We start from the raw sequence: 22907 nt of genomic DNA on the forward strand, positions 1-22907 counted from the left end.
CCTAGTTATCCAAATGTTTTCTGATTATTGTCAACTATTTGATATGGCAGTGTACTCTGTTTTCTGAAGGAGGACATGCTACTTTTCATACAGGATATTGATGTTTCAATGCCTTTAATACCTATGGTTTCTACAGGCAAACTGTGTTCCTGGTATTGATGGAGGAAGGCGGTAAAGCCAAACAACAACAGACAACAAATGAGTCATTTGCTACGAAAGAAATTTGCGGTTTGATTTAACAGAAAAGGCACAAATGCAAGCTGACTGAGCGATCAAGGATGATGTGATTGCGTTAGATTTTTTAGTTACATCTACTTTTGCAGCATGAGGTCATTGACAGTCGTCTTTCATTTACTCAAATGCCCTTATGGGTGGTTTCTCTGTATATTTGATCTATTTTACAGCGATTTTGTGACTTTTTTTTTTTACATTTTTTATTGAATTTTTCTGCCATCAGTTTATTGATAACTAAGCTATCCATTATTGTGTCTGAGGCTATTACGTTGCTAATACAACATTTGAAGGGAGCCCACTGTTTGTCTCCTAAGGGCTTATTTTTGTGTTTCATTCACTCCTGTGGAATATGTTTGTTGGATTAACTACTATGTTGTACCCTCTATACTGATTTAAAATGGATTTTTCTGATGACGCTTCTGAGGCACAATGTCGCTCTTCACCAGCCAGTCATTACTTTTGTGAATCCAGTTTTCTTCCTACTGTGGTAAATTTGTTCCTACAATGCCTCCCGTCTAACTTTTGTTTTTGGAATCGTATGTCTTTGTTCTCACTACCGCTGAGTTTGCTGTATGAAGCTGTTTTCAAAGTTTCACATCTGCTGCCAGACAAAAAAAAATTCAAAAGTGTTTTGCTCGATACAAGAGCAGAAAATACAGTTTGCAAGAAACAACAACTTTATTTACTTTAACATGAACTACTTGTTAAAGGAAAAGTTTGATATTTTGGAAAATAAAGCATTTACCTTATGGCAGAAGCTAGATGAGAAGATCAATAACCTTCTCATGTCTGCTGGGGAAATATGAATATTTTAACCTACCATAAAGACTGCAAAAAGATAGTCAAAACATCCCTTTATACATCCTTTACTGCAGCTCAGGATGGGTACCAAAAGCTAGTATTTAAAGGGCCTCTGGGTTAATCTTTAACATTATCGTTTCTGCATTTGGGGAAATTACTCTAATGTGTTTCCTATTTATTGTTGCTACATAAAACACTGCTGTTGGTGAAAAAGGCAGAGAGAAGCAAACATTCAAAAGCATGGCTACACTTAACTGGAGCTGATGCTGACAATATTTGTTGCCACAAGAGCAACTTTTACATGTAAGAAAAGAAACATGATAAATCTGTCGACACATTTAGTCAAAGTTCAGCTCATACAAGCAGAGAAATGCACAGTTTGCCTGCCTAACCTGAGGTTCATCTCCAGGTATGTTATGCATGTCAGTCTACAGCCTTCACATGGGGCTTTACTACACAAACATGGATGAACAGTGAAGAGCAAAAGAGGGGAGAAGTACAGCAAAGAGGGAACATAAAGCAAAGTTTGCAATTTATTTTGTGCTGTTGTCTGAAAAAATACCAAAAATATGTTAATATACCTGCTGGATAAGCAGCACTGTAAATCTTATCGACACCCATCCCTAATTATGGCAGTATTGTTTAAACACTCAACAACACTGAACTATTCAAATTAGGTGTTAAACAAAAATGTTGTACAACTTGACAAGTCACGATGAATATTTAAAGTCCCAAACTTCACCCGGTCTCAAACGGGAGAGTACACAGTCCTTCCTTTACCTGCTTCTAAAGCTGTCCACATAATCTCTGTCCTCTCAGAAACACCTGCCTTTGATGTCCCTTAACATCTTCAAGGGCTCTCATGGCTTCTGATCTTAACCTGTGCTAGCGTGACACAGACCTGCTCCCCCCTCAACTCCTTCAAACTGCCTGACATTAAAGGTCAGCAACCACCTACTCAGGGAAGGAAAACAGAGCTTGAGAAACAGAAATTCAAGAAGGTGAACTGACTGAGTGTGGAGGAAGAACAACCAGAAGGAAGTAAAGACAGTGAAATGAGAGGAAAAAAGCTGGGAGACGATCAGGAAACGCTGACGTGTGCGAGTGTGCAGCACTGTGACGCAGCTGTTCTGATGGTGAATGATATTTATCAATGGTGGACATCCCACGCATGGCATCTCATGAATTTCTGTGTTGCCTGGCAACCCTAAAAACCTCTCTCTATCTGTATCTTTTCCTTGCACTTGTTTATCTTCTTCTTCTTTCTCTTCTGTTTGTATTTTGATTTCAAGGTTGTTACAAGTGAGTTTTGAACATTTTTTTTTTTAAACCTGTGTCACAGAGGAAACCTCCACACACACTTTGGCGTCAGTCTGCATTCACATGGCAGTGGTGGGAGGAAACCCGTGGCTGGTGACGAAAAGTCTTAAAAGGGGAACCTTCCTTACGCAGGCAGGCAGGCTGACAACTGCACACACACAAATATAGACATGTGACAGACAGCAATGCATCCTCAGCACCGTCAGGTTTTCTGGATGATCTAAAACAAAGTACAGACATGTGTACGACATAAGACCCACACAGTGAAATGACCACCAAGGAGACACACTTATTACTTATGCATGTGCACTCTGATCCAGATGTACACATCTACAATTATACAGACACTCAGTTGCCAGTTTATTGGACACACCTGCCTTCAGAGGGATCTTTCTCAATTATTGTTTCAGTTATTGTTTGAAGTGTTTTCGAGGTGGACTCAGCTTTATGGTCGTTTTGGAGGTTTTAGTTTGTGGTGCTGTTTAATATATTATGTTATACTGCGAGCTGTTTCTAAGGTGGACCTATAATGGCCCTTTTAGAGCGACAACAGCAGCACTGTGCTCTGAAATTCATTATTTTCAGTAGCTTAAGGTGCACAAATGACAGTTTGGCGGTGAGCTAAACACAGCTACCCACGCAGCCAAAAAAACATAGGCATCCAGCCAGGTTCAGAATGTAAAATGTAGAAAAAGCTGATGTGTGTCTAAATTCCCTTAATTATTCTAAAAAGTTTGTGTTTGTAATGAGATCTCAGGAGGAAAGTCAACCTTGGAAACAGGTTTTCATTAAAGTAACCATGTCAGGTGTGTTTTAACATGTTTATATACAATCCATTTTAACCATCTGGTAGTTTGTTGTAGATTGGCAATATTTTTTAAGCGGAGCATAAGTTTATGTGCTGCTGTATTCAGGGCATTCTTTTGGTTTTCCAGCCCTCAAATTTAAATTTTTAATTCTCTCTCACTGATCCAAAAGTTTTTTTCTGTAGTGGTGGGCACGAGTCCTGTTGCAATTTAGAGTTGGATGGGAGTTAATGTTGGCATTTGCTTGATGACAGAAACATCAAATGCTAATTCTGCTTAAAGATCCACTGAGGTGGTAATAATAAGTTGCAATTTGAAACGTCACCTTAAGAGCCGTAATGTGTCAGTGTTTTGTTTCCAGTTTAAGCATGTGCAGTCGGTTTCTCTAGAAAACATATAAATAAGACACAGTAAAGTTATACAGGAAAAAATATGTTTAGTTATGATTAAATAAAAGTTTACGCTCGTATCTCAGTTAAACTGCTTTACTGGGACTGTGGGTGTTGTCTGACCAGATTTGACAACATGACTGGTGGCTGCACATAAAAACTGCAAACCATCAGTCACTTCAGTCAGTGTGATTGATGTAGCAGTGTCTGTCTATGACCAAACATTGTTTAATTGTGACTGCAGGACAGAAACACAACCCTGTCTCACAAACTAGTGAGCCCAGCGGCAAATTCTGAAAATCTCTAACACGTAACGGGAAAAATTTTAAATAACAATTACATTTTTAACTTTTACATTTACGCTTGTAGTATTGATGCAGGATACCACCACCAAGTGGGAGTCCAATAATATACTATGCGAGAATTCAGCCCATAATAATCGCGCTAATGCATTGTGCAAACTGTAGGAGGAGAACCAAACAGGTCTGTCTTACTGCACAATCCAAGTCTTGGTCAAAACTTGTCATTTTTAGGCTGCTAGCTAGGAGGTGGGTGTTTCCATAGAAAAGTGAATTTTGCAAACGGTAACATGCAGGATACAGGAGGAGAATGCCGCTTGAAATGCACAGCCAGTGGCAAGGTTTTACCTGCAGTCTACACCTGGTGAGTCACACTATTTTCTATATGACTCAGACAAGTCCAACACGTTGACTGACAGTCTTGAGTGACAGGTGGGCAACTAAGAAAACCCAACGCTCAGACAACTGATACAGGTAAACACACTTTTGCAGACATAAAGTTAAAAATAAATCAGACAGACAGAAGGATGAACATGGGATATAGATGAATTAAGCTGACAGATGTCACGTGGATTAAAAAAGAACAAAGGATTGAGATAGAAATAATGGTAGCGACTACAGCAGAGAGCTTCTTCAGTTGGTCTTTCATGCTCAGAGGCGATGCAAAAGGATGTTTTGTTTATGTTGACTCTGTTAACTTACAATTATACAGGGCAAATTAGCATGGCGCTAACTTAATTATGCAATAACAACTTAATATTTCTTTCCTCTCCCATTCTGCTCCTTCCTCTTCTACGATGCTTGCACACACACATGCCCAAACCCTCCCACACAAACTCAGGATGGTGTCATGCCAAATCTGCACACGCACAAAGCTGATGACACCAAATATGTTGTATATACCCACATGTGTACTCAAACATTTTAACATGGACAGTTTTTTTTTTTTTTTTGTCAGCATCAACACATTAGTACAAACACACACGCGCACACATCCAGGTGCGAAACCTCTCCAGGCAGAGTGCCAGTCAGTCCGGCAGGCTGCCAGTACACAAGACAGAGGGTCTGTTGTGTTGTAAATGTCAGATGTCCTGCTGGTTGAGCCAGCACGCATCTCACCGCTAAACACTCTCATCTATACACACTTAACCACACTTATACACACAGGGTGCGGGGCAGAGTGAGCAGGAAGGAAGAAGGAGAGATCCAGCAGGAGTACTAGGAAGTAGACGACAGTTAGGATTTAGCTTGCTTTTCCGCGATTTTGGTCAGTAAATCCCTACATGTCAGGCTAGTCAATTGCCACGTATCCCTTTGCTGTTGCAAGATTTACATTTATCCCACAGGAAATGATTAACCTTTCTTGTAATCTCTTTGTATCACATATTTCAGTTGAATGTTATTCATTCAGAGTTCAAAGCCCTGCTTATTAAGGCTTAAAAAAACAGAGAGACGGGAAGATTTTTTTTAAAATTTCTAACGAGGAGAGCGAGAGAGGGACAGAAACCGAGCAGAACATCCAGAGCTGCCAGGAGAGCTGGTCTCTCCAGCGACGGCTCGTTCGCTGTGTTCCCAAGGTAACCAGTGAAAGCATTCACTCAGAACAATGGCAGCATCGCTCGTCTAGAATTTCGTTGTCGGGAAGCTATGTGTGTCTGTGTGCGCAGATGTTGCTTTATGCTACATGTAGGATGAATAAGAAGGATCATTGTTTCATATGACTTCCATTCTGCGCACACTAGAAATGCATTACAATGACAATATTCACTCTCATTTGATCAAGAGTGATAGGTTAATTCTGTACATATCTGTGTGTGTACGTACCTGCGACAGGCTGGAAAAGCCCAAGTTGCGGCAGCCGTTGCAAGGAGTCAGGGCCTCCCAGAATCCAGTGGGGCCACAACTCTTCTCTGCCTCGTCCTCCTCCATGGCTGTAGCGAGAGGTGGGGTTGGCCGCTGCTAACACAAATACCAAAAAAGTATTACCCAGCTGCCCAGTAGGAAGGACTTCAAAGGTTAGAGGAGCTCCAAGCCCAGAGAAACTTCATCAACAACTGCATTATTTAAAGTCTCTCTCAGGTCATTGACTAAACCCTCAAAAACCATCTCTGTCTGTCAGAGCTATATTTAGAAGTTTTTTTTTTTCCCCATGAAAATAATCCCTTCCTACTAAGTTGTTGCTTCACCTAGAATGCGCCATTTGCTCCACTCACTGCAGCTCAGCACACCAGCTCACCTACAACTCAAACACTGTAAAACTAGTTAAAGTTATAATGTTGAAGTAATTCAGCCATGCATGTTTAAAACAGGGCTGCAAGGTGGCGCAGTTGGTAGCACTGCTGCCTCATAGCAAGAAGGTCGCCGGTTTGCGTCCCGGTGAGGACACCCGGGATCTNAAGGACTTCAAAGGTTAGAGGAGCTCCAAGCCCAGAGAAACTTCATCAACAACTGCATTATTTAAAGTCTCTCTCTGGTCATTGACTAAACCCTCAAAACCCATCTGTGTCTGTCAGAGCTATATTTAGAAGTTGTTTTTTTCCCCATGAAAATAATCCCTTCCTACTAAGTTGTTGCTTCACCTAGAATGCGCCATTTTCTCCACTCACTGCAGCTCAGTACACCAGCTCACCTACAACTCAAACACTGTAAAACTAGTTAAAGTTATAAAGTTGAAGTAATTCAGCCATGCATGTTTAAAACAGGGCTGCAAGGTGGCACAGTTGGTAACACTGTTGCCTCGCAGCAAGAAGGTCGCCGGTTCGCGCCCTGGTGAGGACACCCGGGATCTTTCTGCATGGAGTTTGAATGTTCTCTACGTGCAGCGTGGGTTCTCTCCGGGTTCTCCAGCTTCCTCAGTTCAAAAACATGTTGAGGTTAATTGGTGACTCTAAATTGTCCATTGGTGTGAATGTGAGTGTGCTTGGTTGTCTGTCTCTAAATGTAGCCCTGTGATAGACTGGTGACCTGTCCAGGGTGTCCCCTGCCTTCACCCTGAGTCAGCTGGGATAGGCTCCAGCCCCCACGACCCTAGTGAGGATTAAGCGGTGTATAGATAATGGATGGATGGATGGATGGATGGATGGATGTTTAAAACAGAAAGCAATTCTGAGGCAAAATAATGATACAGAAAGTCCCACACCGCAAGCTGACAGGCTAAAATCCCAGAAGTTTGAATCCCTGTCATCAGCACATTGCAGTCTGAAGGTGGAAATGCTCAGCCATGGTGCTGACAGCTTATTTTGCTCATGATATATCCTTAACCATATAAAAAAGCACCATATGGACATGTTAACAATGTAAAAAATAGATTTTTATATGAGGTCTTTAAGGGGAAAGACCAGGGAAATGAAACCAACATCTCTAAAGACAGATGGCATTCACACTTCTTTTTTTTTTCTGAACAGAATAGATTTAAGAGGAGACACAATGACATAAGAGAGGTTATTTTTAAAGCAGCTCTAAAGAATATTTTCACTGCAACAGTGGATCAACTGAAAATGTGTGATGGTGTTACAACCTTGCTTCAGTTGGTAGCAACATGAAGGAGGGAAAAAAAATGGAATAAGCCAAATAATGTGGTGGTGGTGGGGGGTGTCTGCTGGCTGACAGGGGGGGGAGAGAGTTGGACAAAGAGTATTTTGAAGCACTGTCAGGTGCCACTGATTGGTCCAGAGCAGCTGACTGATGACTGGAGCGCCTGAAACGAACAATAATAGTGTTGTTCCCACCTGCAGCAGGAGGCAGGAAAAAAAGCTCTGATAAACTCACTGTTGGTTGCATTTGTCACACTAAACCATAGAAAGGTAAAGCTTTGGAGTAGCTGGTGACTATTGTGGAGAATTTAGCAACTAAAGGTTCTGATGTTTCTGTCAGAAATGTGAACACTGGAGTTACTAATACACACAAGGCATCAAATGAACGGTAATGCTGCTCCATGATTGTTGGATGTGCAGGTAAGTAACAGTTTGGTAACATATGTGCTTTCTCATGTTCATTAGGTGACCTTATTTAGGCGTTGTGTCTCCGTTACATTATGGTACTTATACAGAAAAACTGCAAAATTAATTTCACAGGGTAAGAAAAAAAAAAACAATTAACACCAATATTTCCCCAAAATATATTTCTTGCAGTCATTGGGGTTTAAAATTATTAACATTATTTTTCTACAAGCAAATTAAAATTGCTGCAGGTTGGCTAAATCAGGGCTGTTTGTTTCCAATCCAAATGAACGTTTCCAGGATTTCACTGACATCTGGTTTTATTTTCTTGAAACATTTGTATGGCAGTAGTCAATCTCCCTTCTGTGAAGACGCTGAAGCTCATTGTGAGCAAACTCACACTTATTATAACAAGCAGAAATACTTTCACCTCCCTTCTTTAAAGGCCACGAGGAGTTAGTGAGAAAGGTGCAGTATTGGCAGAACAACTTAAGCTCACACACATGCACGCAGTGTCCTTTCCTGAGGCTCTCTGGCTCTCGGGGGACAGCTGTGTGAATCATCTCTGTGGCATGAGGTGTCAGAGGGCAGATACAGCCCAGCTGATGTCTCAGCGAACCATATGATCCAGCTGAAGACGCAGATCACGGCATATTACATAGACAAAGCAATACCACCACACTGTCTTTCATACAGCTTTCACCAGCAGCAATAGAAAAAAACCGAGACGGAGAACGGAGGGAGGTTGAATGACAGCGGAGTAATTATCTGAAACGAAGAAAGCAAGAGTGCAAAGAAAACAAGGTGAGGAGACATGCTGAAGAAGCAATGAATGTACAGAAAGATAACGTTTAAGCGAAGGAGAAAAGTGCGGAACCAAAAGAAATCATAGAAGGAGAGAAAGACAGATGGGAAGAGCAAAAGAGCTGCAGCGAGACTGGAGATGGAGGCAGAAAATGAGGCTGAAAGCAAAAGGTCACCAATCGCTCCAGATTGCAGAGGGCCCTTTGCAACACTGGGATATTGATTGATCTAAAATGGACTGCAGTCCTCGCACACACATACTGCACTGTATGCATGAACAATGAATATGTTCTTTCGTTACAGTAAAAATCTGATATCAGCCAGCGCTCGATAGAAAGGACACCATTAATTATTCATTACCGTGGACTGATCAATATTGCATTAGTTGTCGATGGGATTGCCTTAAAGGGATAGACTACAGTTTAGGTAATTTCCTCTACTTAACAACAACAGCATGTGTTTGTGTCTGTGCCTTCTGAAGGCTTGCAAAAATCAGTTCATTAAAATACAGGGAACTAAAAATCTGATCAATACTATAATCTGATCTGAGTCGAGTGCAATACATTTCAGGCCCATTGTTTTATGTTTTGAGGAATTTTTAAGTGGATCTATTGAAATCACTTTTTTTTTTTTTACAAAGATACAACCCACACATTTAAACATTTCTCTGCTGACAGAAAAAATCTTGCAGCCTAATGGTTTGACTGCATGCCACCAAACTGCAATGGAGGAGCTGTGTTGCACGTCAAACCCTCCTCTCTCTTACCACATATTTGCTGTCTGCTTCTTCACTCCTAACTGGTGAATACAGGCACACACACAAAAAAGCACAGTTCTTTTGTGACAACATAGCTCGCTTTCCAGTTATACAAAGAAAGTGGAACAGAAAAATGGAGAAAATCCAAACCAGGAGCTGCTTTAGTACCAGGGTCCCTCAAAATACTTGTCCCAAAAGTATATTTGTGCAGATAAAACGTATTTTTGTCTTTATGTGGCTCCAATTCTAAGTTCTAGCTTATTTATAGGGGCTTCTCAGGTAGGAGGTTTCAGTGTGAAGGAGCTGATTTCTCAACCTTTGGAATGCAGAATAGGCTCCAGGTCCTACAAGAGAGATGCCTATCATCCCTGGGAAATTGTGTTGACTTTGTTCCAAGTAGCTCGATGAGTTTAACCAATAATAAGCTTTCTATGCCTTGAAAGAAAAGAATCCTTCCTTCCGATGTTCTGATTGTGTGGTGAATGATTGTATGTCTGATTTATTGGTGTGAACATATATGACACCAAAAAACAACTCGATGTGTCGATGGTCAAAGGGGCAAAAACACAAATTAAAAGGTGATTTTGTTTGAAATTCTAATAATTCTAAAAAGTGAAAGTACAAATTTAAGTGAGAAAAGCCTAACTCTGTGCAGAGGGAGAATTTCTCAAATAATAATTCTCTTTGCATTTCAGCTGATCAGATAAGAAATATTTCTAGCGTAAACATCTGATTTCACAGGGTCGAAAGCATTGCTGATGCCACAACCAGAACAAATTTCAATTTCCCCATTTCTTTCATTGATGACATTAAACCCTCAGTTTTGATTCTGCTAATTAGCATTAAAGCTACAATGCTAAGAGGCAAACCGGAGCATGTTTGCATGGCTTGTTAATTCCAGCTTTCTTGCTGTAACATGTTTTTAAAAAATGAACAAATTCATTGTTTTTCTGTCAAAAATTTAAAAAAAAATAAAAATAAAAAAAAAAACAGAAAATAATGAGTCTTGAATATTTTAAGTTAGTGGATAAATTGGTTTTTCAGGGCAAATGCTGCTTCAGAGAGGAAAACAGAAAGTAATCTAGTCAATCGAATCAGGGAGTAAAAATACAAAATATGCTTTTATATCACTGTAACTATGATACTAGTAGTTTGGATTGCAGATTGGAAAAAAAGAATCTGCAATTTGATGAGCATTTTTTAATCTATTTTGTTCACATTTTCTGGACTACATCATTAAATATAACATCGGCAATAGTCTCAACGCAGCTCTTGTATTTCCGTGCAAAATGGATCAATTCTGAGAAATTGTATGAACATCGGCAGAAAATGCTCTTATTGTCAGTAGAGCAGTGAGATCATGTTTTTGCCAACATATATTGCTCTAACCCTTGAGAATGCACACACCACTGCTCATCTGACTACACAACACTCTTACACACAAAAAAATCCATCTCCATTCTCACTTGATCCTCACAGTGGGCACCAAGGTAATGAAAGAAGCCTGCAAACTTCTTGAATGTGTGTGTGTGTGTGTAGCTGTTGTGGGTTTTTACATGTTTTATTCATGTGTAATAGACACGTCAGGTCACACACTAAAGGCCTCGGCCACATTTTTAGACAGTAGCCGAGGGGCACATAAACACACATACACACCGAGAATGTCAGTAATAGAATACAAATTGGTACTTATAGAGAGAGACAGAGACACAAGATGGATCGAGATAATTACAGCCTAAGTTAGGGGAGGTGTGTGCGTTCGACGTACATGCACGTCGGTGTAATACTCAGCAGGCGGTCTGATCGCCTGCTGCACTGTATGTAAACATGCCTTTGCTTATGCTCATTTTCAGCCTATTAAAGAAATTGGAAAAATGATGAGCTATTGATCAGTGTCACAATATTCCTTCGTTGAGCTGTGTGCTGTATCTGAGCGAGAGGGAGAGTAATAGCAAGAAAAATAGAAGCAGACATGTCGTAATAAGCAGGCAGGAGGCACAGACAGTCGCATTTCTTTGGATGCTTCAGTGTGAGTGTGTGTGTATGTGTCTGAGCATGTGTGTGTCATCTAAAGGCTCAGGTGGGGGGTTAGTGTGACAGATGACCTCAGTTTCTTATTTCCTGGCCAAAGGAACTGAAAAAAAAAAAAAAATCAGTCTCTTCGTCACACTGCGCAGGCTGTTGGAAACAAACTGCAGCTGTGATTCTGTGGTCAGCTAATACTGATAATAATCTGCCCTCTGCCCTCTAAACTGAACTCCAAGCCATTAAAGTCTAATCAGTTTTCTTCTGTCTGTGTGATTGAGAGATTGTGGAGAAAGGAATTGGTTGCTAACAATATTACAGTTGAAAAACACCAAATAAGAGGGAATAAGCATCCACAAAAATTGTCTACAGGCTCTGAACAGCTGTTTGAAAACAAATAATAATTACAATTCTAAACAAACACACAGAAGGTGTGTTTCTGTAACAACAAGCAGCTACTCAACTGGGCCAGCCAGCTGGCTGCCATCAGTCTGTCTGATACTGCCCTCTGTTGTTGAAACAGGCAACGTACAAGCATGAAATTAACCAAGGAACATCGTCTTGCACACATAAAGAACTCAACACATCTGGACCCTTTGCATTGGGTTTCGATAGCAAGACACACAATGGAAACACAGGATTTGAGTTTCTATATAAAACCAAACATCTGCAGGTGTACGGATAAAAGGCACACTGAAAGATCTGACTTATTTTTTGACGGCTATATTAGCTGCATTAGTTAAAGCTTCTTTATAGCAACTTTAGTGTATTACCAATATAAAAATCTCATCTCATTTAAAAGATTGTTATGATTTCTTGAACACACACACACACAAAATTCTCTTGTTTGGGTTGCATTTTGCTGCCACGAATAAGTATTTTTCTATCTATTCATCAACTGACAATTTTACCAATTAGCTGATTAATCTTATAAATCAATTTGCAAAAACAGTTCATGTTATTAACTGTATGTCACTGTCCACTGAAAACTCCACCGTGATAAAAATGAGTGAAAACAGGGTTTGTTATTTAAGTCAGTAGTGCAACTTGGTAGCGGTAAAATTTATGAAAATATGAATTACACAGCACAGCCATCGTCTTTAACTTATCTCTATGGTGAGTTTGTCAGTTTGTAGTTTGTCAGGCGGCATCACGGTTCTGAAATCTGTTTTATAGCGATGCAGAACAGTAGCTTGAAAGTGACTGCTTGTTAACATGTGGTCTTATTTCATATCCATTCTTGTGTCTGACAAAAGAAACCAATAAAGGGAATTAAAATACAATATATGTGAGCATAGAGAGTAGACGAATGGTAAATTAGATGTAAAGGGGCTCCACGCTGAATATCTCCTGTGTGTTTTTTCCTCAGGAGTCTGCCCTGTACTGCTGTGGTGTGTCATCGAAACTCTGCACTGTATACAAACCACCATTTTGTTCCATGGTAAGTTACATTGCTGCTGCTGCTGCTGCCTTGACTAAAACTGTAGCTCTAACTGCAGCTGACCAATGATTGGAGGCAGAATTGACCGATGTGATGAGAAGCAACTATGAAGTGATACTGAAGAAAAACATTTGTCATATTAAATTGAAGCATTGCAGAAAAGTTTAAATGAATTTTTCATGGATTATGCAGCTCAACAAAGAGACACAGTTAGCTTTCTTGTTTTGCATAACCAGTAGTTAAAAATCCAAAGATGAAGAATAAGAAATGCAGCGAATCCTCACATTCAAGAGACTTTAAACAGAGAATTTTTTACAGTTCTGCTTGTTAAATGAGCTAAATAATTAAGTGATTATCTGAACTGTTGATAGTTACTTTTTTTTTTCTTCTTCTTCCAAGAAATCACTTTTCTAACTGTTTCACTCTAACTTTTAACTCACAGTGCAACTTCCTGTCTTTGCTGGGCAGTATATGATATAAAAAAATGAAGACAGCAGCAGAGCCAGAGGAGAAAGTAACCCATGAATTCTTTCAAAAACACCAAGCCTCTGTCATAACAAAGCAAAGTACCTTGCTGATTCGAGTCAGGGTGCCGTTGGGCCGATCTGGGCGCTCCTCATCAGACAGCCGCCCGCTGCCAAAGCTGTCCATGGAGTGAGAGGAGATGGTGTGGCAGAGCTCCTCAAAGGAGTAGTCCCTATCCCGGCACTTTTTAATCTCGTGGAGCAGTTTGGACAGCTCACTTGTCACAGCATCATCTGGGGAGAACAAAGAGGAGGCAGGAGGGAGGGGAGAAAGAGAAATATCAAACATCTTTTATAGCATCACCAGAACCTATCACAACTGATACAAAAGTGATGAAATAACCTTCTGTGACTGATGAAAGCACACATCAAAAATCCATCAAAAATTACCATAAAATGACTCTTTGACTTTTAACCACCAAATCAGAATGTAGAGTGCAGATGAAACTACAACAAATTGGGTTCATTTATTCAGTTTCTCTTAATAAACATCAGTCAAAAAGCAGAGACAGAACCAGTGGTTGCAAAACTCCTTCTCTGTCTCCCTCCTGCATCACTGATTTGTCGCATTTAGGCCAGTGTCGAAGAGCAAACTGTGCTAATCACTTTCTCTCGCCTCCCTCCAAGAGTCTCAGAGGTAATCAAGGTAATTATGGTATCTGCTGACAGTCATTGAGAGGAGAGCTGATCAGCAGGAACCAGCTTGTTGCAAGATTGGATTTACTACACAGGGGGCAGTGCTGTACAGGGTAAATGCACGGCTGTACAGAGTGGCAGTACATGTGATTGGCCACTAAAGGAGCTGCTCTCCGTGGATGGCTTAATATAGCATTGTTTACACATATTACAAAAAGTAAACAATTCCCCCAAAACGAGCTTAGAGAGAGATTTTTATGAAAAGCATACATTAATGTGCAAATGATTTGGATGAAAGAAGACTGCTGAGTTACACGATATTTCTTCCACTCATATGAATAAATTTTTTATGCAGATCCCTTTCAAAGAACGTGCTGTGAATTTCATGCAAAATGTATTTTTCTCCAGTATGGGTATCTCTACTAGAGGTTTCTGTCCCTTTCTCAAAATCACATTTCATTTTCTACTGCTTCCTCTGTTTAGGGTTGAAACATTTCAAATGTGTCTTTAGTCACCATGACTCTTCATTTAAAGTAGTTTAGTCATATTGTGCTTGTTACATGAATTTGTGTGTGTACTTACTCTTGTGTCTGAGGGATGGGGAGGCAGCAGGTGAGGGGACAGAGGTTCGAGGTGCAGGGATTGGACACTTCCGGACAGGTTCTTCCATGATACTCCGCCTCTCCATCTCGTCCATCATATACTCTATAAAGACACAAAGATGGGGGGGTAAGAAGATGGCAGTGAGACATGTTAAAAGACAAGAGGGCAGATTATACGTAACGGCAGAGATCGGAAGAAGACTTTTGAAGAGAATGTGATGGAGGAGGGAGGGCGGCAGAAGAGAAGAATCTCAGAGGCATTTTACCAGATCAATATAATAGCACGGCCATCAGCATGGTAAACAGCTTGTGCTGCATTCAATTCGCACTTTTCCCCGCACCGCAAATTCACTTCACGGCTTCTGCTAATAAAGCACTCTGCTGTTCATAAAAGCAAAAGAGAGAGCATTATGTGGGTAAAGAAATACCGAGAAAGAGGAAGAGGAGGAGTGAAAGCAGGTTCAGGTGTGGGGGCAGAAACCAAGCACAAGGCTGGATAATAAACTTGCTTAAGTGACGCATTAGCAGCCAAAAAGCACACAAACATGCTTACACAGTCAAATCAGGAGTTCTAATGAGAAAGCCTGTTAATGTCAGCAAAGTGTAGGTGTATGTGGGTATTTTTATTTCTATGAACACTGGCACGCAGCTCGAAAATGATCATTTGCATACAATTATAATGAGTATTGTAATTTGTATCAGCCTCCAAAAGGAAATATTAAAATGCTTTGACAGATTTATGCTGTTTTAGCAGTTGATTCTCCATAAACTGCAGAAGACCCGTGTTACAGCTAAACTACTACACCGTATTGTCGCACACAACCAGTTGCTGCCGGGCAGTAAAAAGTGAACTGTTAATTTGAACAGTAGGATGAATCGTGCGTTGTAAATCAAATGAGAATCTATTCATAACGAGGTGCCTGTGGCAACCAGAAAGCCTCTCAGCTGGTACAATTGAGTAAATGACAGGTCTTTTGCTCTTTGTGTGTGCGCGTGTGTGTCCTTTTCCATCTCCTCTCCAACAGGAAATGGCATGCAGCTGATCTTTTCACCAAGTCACAGCTGTGTCCTTTTTCTCTCTTTCTTTCTTTCTTTCTCGCTCTCACACACAAATTCAGACTCCCATTTATGCTCAATTCCAGATTTCTGTTTCCATCTCCGGTTTAGTGGGATCAGATTCTGATGGCCACTGTTATATATTCCTGACCAGTATCTACTACGGTGTGAATTTTTGACATTTTAAAATGCATAAAGGTCTTTTCAGTTGCACAGCTCAGGACGTGAAAAGCAGAACATAGAGGATGCTGAATTAAGTCCAGACAGCTGGATTAACATCTTCAACCCCACTGATCCACCTGAGGAGTCACTCTACACTCCTTTGTGTCCAAGCTTGAGTCAAACTCACAGAACTTCAGTTTAAATTTTGATGAAAACCTTCCAAAGACACCAAATATATTGAGCCCAATGTTGGGAAAAGGTGTGATAACCATCTATTTAGAGTGGTGCTGCTATGAATACGATGCAGTGCATGGTTTGTATCCATCATGTAGCTTCAATGAAGAGCTGGAACAAACTAGCACAAAACACAACACATATACTGACCTGTCCAGGGTGTACCCTGCCTTCGACCTAAGTTGGCTGGCTCCAGAGATGTAAAGATAATCAAAGGGTTGATGACTGAAAGGATTTACAAATCAAAGCACCTCCAAATTCCAACGGTGACTACTTCCTTAACGTTGAATTACAAAAGTGAGGATAAACAAGAATCTCCTCGTACAATCTCCCCCCCTAACTACAAAGTTTATGTTTTAGGGACTTTTGTTTTCCTGGTGCACGTACAACCAGTGTGCTTGTAGGGCGGAGTGTTTCTCACAAAGTTGGGCGGATGACGAATTATACGTTATGCGTACACATGCAAAAACGTGAACTTAGAAGCATGAATTGGGCTTTAACATGATTACAAACCAAACACACCCCTACATGTAAATGCCACTCCCCAACCCCAGCAGCCTCCCCAGCAGGATAACGCACCCCACCACACTAGAAACACTCCTTGTGAACGGGTCAAGGAACACGACAAAGAGCCCAAGCCCTTGACTCTGCCTTCGAACTCCCAAGATCCCAATCGCATCCACAGGAGGTGCCAGAACAAGCCCGATCCGCAGAGGCCCCACCTCACAACTCACAGGACCCAAAGGATCCACTGCCAAACACCTCAGGGACACAAAGGTTCAGTGACGAAGCCTCGAGGGTTCAGAACTGTTGTGTGGCACGATAATGTTGTTGCAGTTAACGTGTCAGGAAACATTCAGCACATTTGAACCGCTACCATTCATATGAAGTCTGACCACCTGATAAATTTAATAAATAAATCAGAATTTCCCTTTTAGCTGTAACGGTCTCTACTAGTCACTGGTCTTGAGACTCCTATCTCCTCTGGCTGTTCAGCTGCTAAATGCCCCACAATGTTCACCAGCATGCTGATAACTTTGTCTGTCTGCTGGTTGATGAGCGCTATAAAACTGAACTACAACATGCAGCAATCCTTTAGAGAGCTGAGAGGAAATCAAGAGAAAGCTCTTGGTGGGTTATTCACTACAAGCAACCACTTTCACTTTACACATAATCACTTGATCTTTTCTTTATGTCAAAATATTGAGTAGCGTCAAAGCTAGAGCTTTGTGTTAAGTGTTAAAACAAATGCACATGATTTGCCTCTTCTTTGTTATTTGTATATCTCAGATTTTTGTAGCACTAAACATGAAATGGGAAGCTGGAATCACCAATTACATCTAAATTGCTCTGCCCTTTGCATCACACTGTTTTTCCTGGTTTAATGTCAGCTTTATGTCTGTTATTTTCTAACTGTGGCCAATTTGTTACATTCCTGAGACTCAACTCTCTGCTCTCCGTCTATCTTTGCCTCCTAGTTAAGACTGATTCGTGGTTAATTTTGGCTCTGACTTATTCTCCTCATCCCTCTATCCCTCCATTTCTGTCTGCCTTTATCTCATTCTCTTTAAATCATCTGTAACTACATGCCTAACATACACCCACAGATTACACAATGACAGATAGAGAAAGCCTCCAAGCCACAGATTACAGCGTTCAAACTGAACCTCATAATCACCTCAGGACAACACTGTCTTTAGAAGGTGCAATATGGAGAATTTTTGGGTCCCCAGGGACTGCGGCACAAACTCACACTAACAATCACTGGTCACACACAAAACACACTGCAGTGAGGATGAGAGCAAAAGCAGGCATTTTAATCACAGGTGGAGGAAAGTGAAAACACAGAAAATCATATTTATTTTTCTATTGAAATGTTTTCTAACTGTAGTAGAAACGTACAGCTTTGAATTGTAACTTTAATGGTTAAATATAGTTTAATTGGGAGGTAAAATTTTAAGTAGCATCATGGAAAGTGTCTGGCTTTGTGAGCCAACACTTGCCATCTTGATGTGCATGTGATATTAGTCATTTGGCAGAAAATTACCCAATTTTTAAAAGTATTTTCAAAAAGGCTTCCAATGGTAGTATACTTCTTTTCTCTCTCATATAGTGTTCAGTAAACCAATTATCTTCACAACAATTGGCTGTAACTGTAGTGTTTGTCGAGCAAAGACAATTTTGGCAACTTCTATATACGTGATAATCCACAAAATGGTCCTTCCTATTAGTGGAGCATCCTGCTTTGACTAGAGAGACTTAAAAGTCGTATTTCTTTGGATTTTATCTTGCAGTTTGTTTATTTGCTGTATTATATATTAATGAGGTTTTGCATCAAGATGGAACTTTTACTTGCGTGAACCACAGGAAGAATAGTTGCTACCTTTGAAGTCCTGAGTGAGGTTCTAAATAAATAGGTTACTTCAATGCCCGGATCTCCAAGTGGTAGTAAGCCCATGCTCAGCAAAAATGTCCACAAGCAAAGCCCAGTTTCAGCGTTATGAAAACCTAATCAATGCACACTTGAACACACTGTGTATACTTGGATGTAAACTGTGCTGTACAACCTGTTTTAACCTTAACAGAAAGGAGAATATTAAATAGCAAAGTAGCGAAGTTCAATGTGAGGATCTTGATCCTGAAGTATGTAGCGCAACATGTACCAGTACACATCTTACAGAAGTTTTTAAGTTACACTGCTGCTTCTGCATCACTGTGCAGATTCCTGAATATCATATAGAACAGCCTGAAGCAACTGTGATTTGTACTATTACAAATATTAAACACTTCAACAAAACGATCTGGCTTTACTGTTTTTTGTTGCAAATGTATAACCATCTAATTCAAGACCCAGCTCAGTCACTTGAACAATGAAAGAAAGTTGCGAAGACGACTGTATTATGGGAATATCACGGCTAACGTTAACAGTCCACTCTCCCACTGCAGCAACCAAACACATACAGGAGGCTCCCATTGTTTCCCAACTGAAAATGAACTTCCTGGAAAACAAGATTTCTCAGATGCCATCCACTCACAACCACAGTCACAGTGTCAAAGGCTTTACTCGGCACCATTCACCACATTCTGTCTTAAATGTCTCATACAGCCAATCACGATGAGCTATCAGTTACTGATCTCTGAACAGATGATGCAAATTTTTCCAAAAATGCATTAATTTGCACAATGAACCTGCAAAGTCACGTGTGTTAGAGCTCTAGTGTAAACCTTGAAATCTTGACACTTGTAGATGCTTGTGCACTTGTAAGATTTTAGTCATTACATTAAAGAACTTGTTAAAAAGTGAATATGGCATTGTTATTGTTACGTTGTATTACATTCACCGTACATCATTTTTGCCTGCAACGACCTCGTTTCTAATGTGAGATTGGTCTAAATTTAAATTTTAATTAGTGTGTGTATGTCTCCTACCTTGGATAAGAGCAGTGATCTGCTGGGATTTCGGTGCAGGATGTTCTCTCAGGATCTCCAGAGCCGTTCTCCCTTGGATGTCTCTCAGATTGGTGTCAATTCCTGAAACACACGAATACCGTATAAGTTTTGGTGCACATAAACAGCAGGGCAATGGTCACAATAAGCACACGTTACTTTGTGAAACAAGACAAGTGCAAACTTTCACAGAGAAAGAAACATACTCAAATAGAAACACATGCGTTTACCATGTTAAGACACAGTCCCTGACAATGAAATGCACAAGATTCATGCATAGAACAAACAAATAAACTTGGTAGTGTGCAGAAAAAGACAACAAGGTTCACTGCATGTCAGTTATCAAAGGATTCCTAGATTTTTTTTCTGGTATAAGGTCTCACCAGATTGTTGCCTGTTTAATACCTTCCTGTTTTCGTGAACACAATTCAGAATGAAAAATAAATGTAATTCCCATCACTCTGCTGGGCACCATAAGATATGAATGAAAGAAAAATGAATAAAACCAAGAGAGAGCACATTTAAACCTGATGTAAGCCGACTTGTCCCGACTCTCTCTTTCTTAATTTGCATTATTCACTGCCTTAGCCTTGTTTATTCTTCATAGAATTTTTACAGATTTTTTTTGTCTCAAGCAGAAATAAAATAAATACAATGAAAAAAGTATTGAGCTCATGTTTAAATGACTTGTATGTATATGTGTATTTGAGAAAAGAGTTAGATGAGAGAAAGGATATCAATCAATCAATCAAAGCCAGTAGCTGTAAGCCCATCTTAGTATAAAGAGCGGGAAGATGATCAAACAGCTAGCCTGGCTCTGTCAAAAGGTGACAAAATCCACACCCCAGTAGCTCTAAGACTCACTAGCAAACATTGTTGATGTTCTTTTTACATAAAATCTTTGACGTTTTATGGCTGTTATCTACCAAAGTATTGTTTTGGCAGGGAACAGTTGCCAAGCAACTACTTGGGACTTAAAGAGTTGACTAGTCCCCGCTTGGCCAATAAATAGTTCCACACAAAAACCTTGTCTTTATGCCAAACTAGGCAAAGTGACGATAGCTTCATATTTTCATCACCGACATGATGATAGTATGAATGTGAACCTCTAACTGTAGAAGAAAGTGAATAAGCATTTTTGCCAAAGTGGCAGCACTCTGTAGGTAGGAATAAACTAGCAACGTGGCCAGTGACATAAACAGTGAGAAGACATACACAACTATGACTAGGATTGACCAGGATCATGTTGATAGGTGAGGTCACTTAAATTACACTGTAATCAGAATTTCACCATAAACTTATATTTTAGACAATAGACTCTCCAGCACTGGCACAGAGGTCAAATACATTGTGGAGACAGGTCTGGCAGTATGAGACAATAGTTTGATTAAAATTATGTTTTTCTCCTGTTTTGATCTCTGAATTGAATGCCCTATGCTACACTGACCAGAGTTCTTCCCCAACTTTAGTCACAGTCCTGTTTGTCCATACGGGCTTTACCAGATGAAACCTTTTTGGTGTTTTCTGTGTTTACTTGGAGTTTGTGTTGAAGTCTGTGCTGTTCTGTGAGTCAGGTGTTTGTTGACATAAGTGGTGTCCATTTCTAAGCTAATGTTGGCTAGTGTTGCACACAGTTGGCACTCTATGGAAGCAGAACAAAGGCAAGGCACTCAAGAGCGAGCATTAACGTCACATCCTCTGGATTATCTCTGAAAATTTGTCCAGAGTCCTTTACATAGAAATCTTACCACATGCTGTTCTGGGCAAAGAAGAAGTTGGGAAGTCACTTTTTCTTTTCTTTTTTTTTTTTACATTAAGTTACAAACCATACCACCACATAAATTGTTTCATATTCTCACACATTGCACCTTTAAATTGCTACAGACTAAATCCTAACAGCTGCTAAACATGCATTTCAGATGATCCTTCTCATTGTAACTGAACAAATTCCATCTGCTAATGAACATCATGTGTTATGGCTAAAACTTAAAAAAAAAAAAAAAAAAAAAGGGGGGAGTTGATATTCTCTGTTCTGACACGTTACTGCCTTAAGACAAGAATAAACCCTGATGTTTACTAAACACACTAGTAATAAATATAAAAGTAAGCTGAACCCAAAATAATATCACCACCTAATGTTTGTATGTCTTCACCAAAAAGGCAAGTTGTGGTTTCACATTGATGTTGGTCCAGAATTGACCTTTAACCCTTTGGAAATAAAATGTCTTCCTTTCATCCTATCGAACATTGGTGCAAAACTTTGACATAACTATCATATTAATTCTGATGTTACAGGCAAAAACGTGTTTTGTCAGGTTAGAAACGTGAACTTTGACCACTGAATTTTAATCAGTATATCCTTGAGTTCAAGTGAGCACTTGTGCCAAATTCCCTTCAGGTGTTTAAGACATATTGTGTTTATAAGAATGTTGCGGATGTACGTATGGACGGCGTATGAACAAATCGTCTTTATGCCTGTGTGGAAGCATAAAGATGACAAAGCTGTTTCCATGCATAGTACAGGTTTGACAATGAAAGGCTGGCTGCCCATCTTACATCCCTACAGCAACTCTCCGCCTTTCGCGCTGCACAAATACACCCAATGTTTGAGCTTTGCAGGGCTAAAGTTCAATGAATCCAGCCAGCTCAGTCCTGTGCTGATCCAGGATGTTAATAAAGTCGAGGCCAAGAACATGGCCACCCAGAGGAAGTCCTGCAGGAAACAGGAACTGCTGAAGGAAAGTGGGTGGGGGGTGGCAGCGGTATCAAAGGACAACAACGTTCAGCCTCTGTAGGGTAGTTCTATCACTTTGGTGTTCTTTTTTTAAACAATTGTCTTCTATACGTTTTTAGTGTCTTGTTATTCTTTCATGATCATCTTTTTATAAATGAGTCATGAGTCAGACAGGAGCCGAGTCCCTCAGGAGTCACTTCTGGCCAATATTTATCCAGCTAACCTCTGACCCAGCTGTCACACTGAGTGGCATCTCCAAAACAAGACACAAGACATCATATCCTGCTGATTGGGCTGAAGAGGAAACCTGCCAAAACTATAATGAAGTTGAGAGTCCAGGATTTTCTAACAGTGTGAAGAAATGTAGCAGACAGATGCCTGCAGTTCACCTGAGGGCAAATTCAACCCACAATCTGAGAAACAAAGAACCAGAAACAAAACATGTGGAGCTTCTAGCCGCAGGTTTAAATAAAAGGGGGAAACAAGGGAAACACACACACACAAGCACAGGCAGTTTCAGTTTTGCTAGGATATATTTATAGACCCACCTGAGTCAAGCAGAAGGCGAACTACATCCATCTTCCCAAAGAGAGCTGCCTCATGGAGGGCACTGCCATTCTCAGTCTACAAGAGATGGAAAGAGCACGTGTGTTAATACACCATCACTTTAACAATTGAAAATGGAGACAAAAATAGAC

General features: G+C 40.2%; 1 protein-coding gene across 7 annotated transcripts in view; it reads right to left on the reverse strand.

Moving 5' to 3' along the window:
- The window catches only part of anks1b (ankyrin repeat and sterile alpha motif domain containing 1B), a 262428-nt gene that overhangs the window by 132394 nt on the left and 107127 nt on the right, over positions 1-22907 (reverse strand). For 5 of the 7 annotated variants that reach the window (XM_008289208.1, XM_008289209.1, XM_008289206.1 and 2 more), the window contains 5 exons: positions 22758-22833; positions 19458-19559; positions 14557-14679; positions 13385-13572; positions 5674-5808 (listed from right to left, as the gene is read on the reverse strand). In XM_008289208.1, the coding sequence (XP_008287430.1) occupies positions 5674-5808; positions 13385-13572; positions 14557-14679; positions 19458-19559; positions 22758-22833 (624 nt within the window). The remainder of the gene's footprint in view (positions 1-5673; positions 5809-13384; positions 13573-14556; positions 14680-19457; positions 19560-22757; positions 22834-22907) is intronic. The other 2 variants (XM_008289214.1, XM_008289207.1) reach the window with 1 other exon arrangement.

Source organism: Stegastes partitus, unplaced genomic scaffold (genome assembly GCF_000690725.1).
Source record: "Stegastes partitus isolate 25-593 unplaced genomic scaffold, Stegastes_partitus-1.0.2 Scaffold599, whole genome shotgun sequence".
NCBI lineage: Eukaryota > Metazoa > Chordata > Actinopteri > Pomacentridae > Stegastes > Stegastes partitus.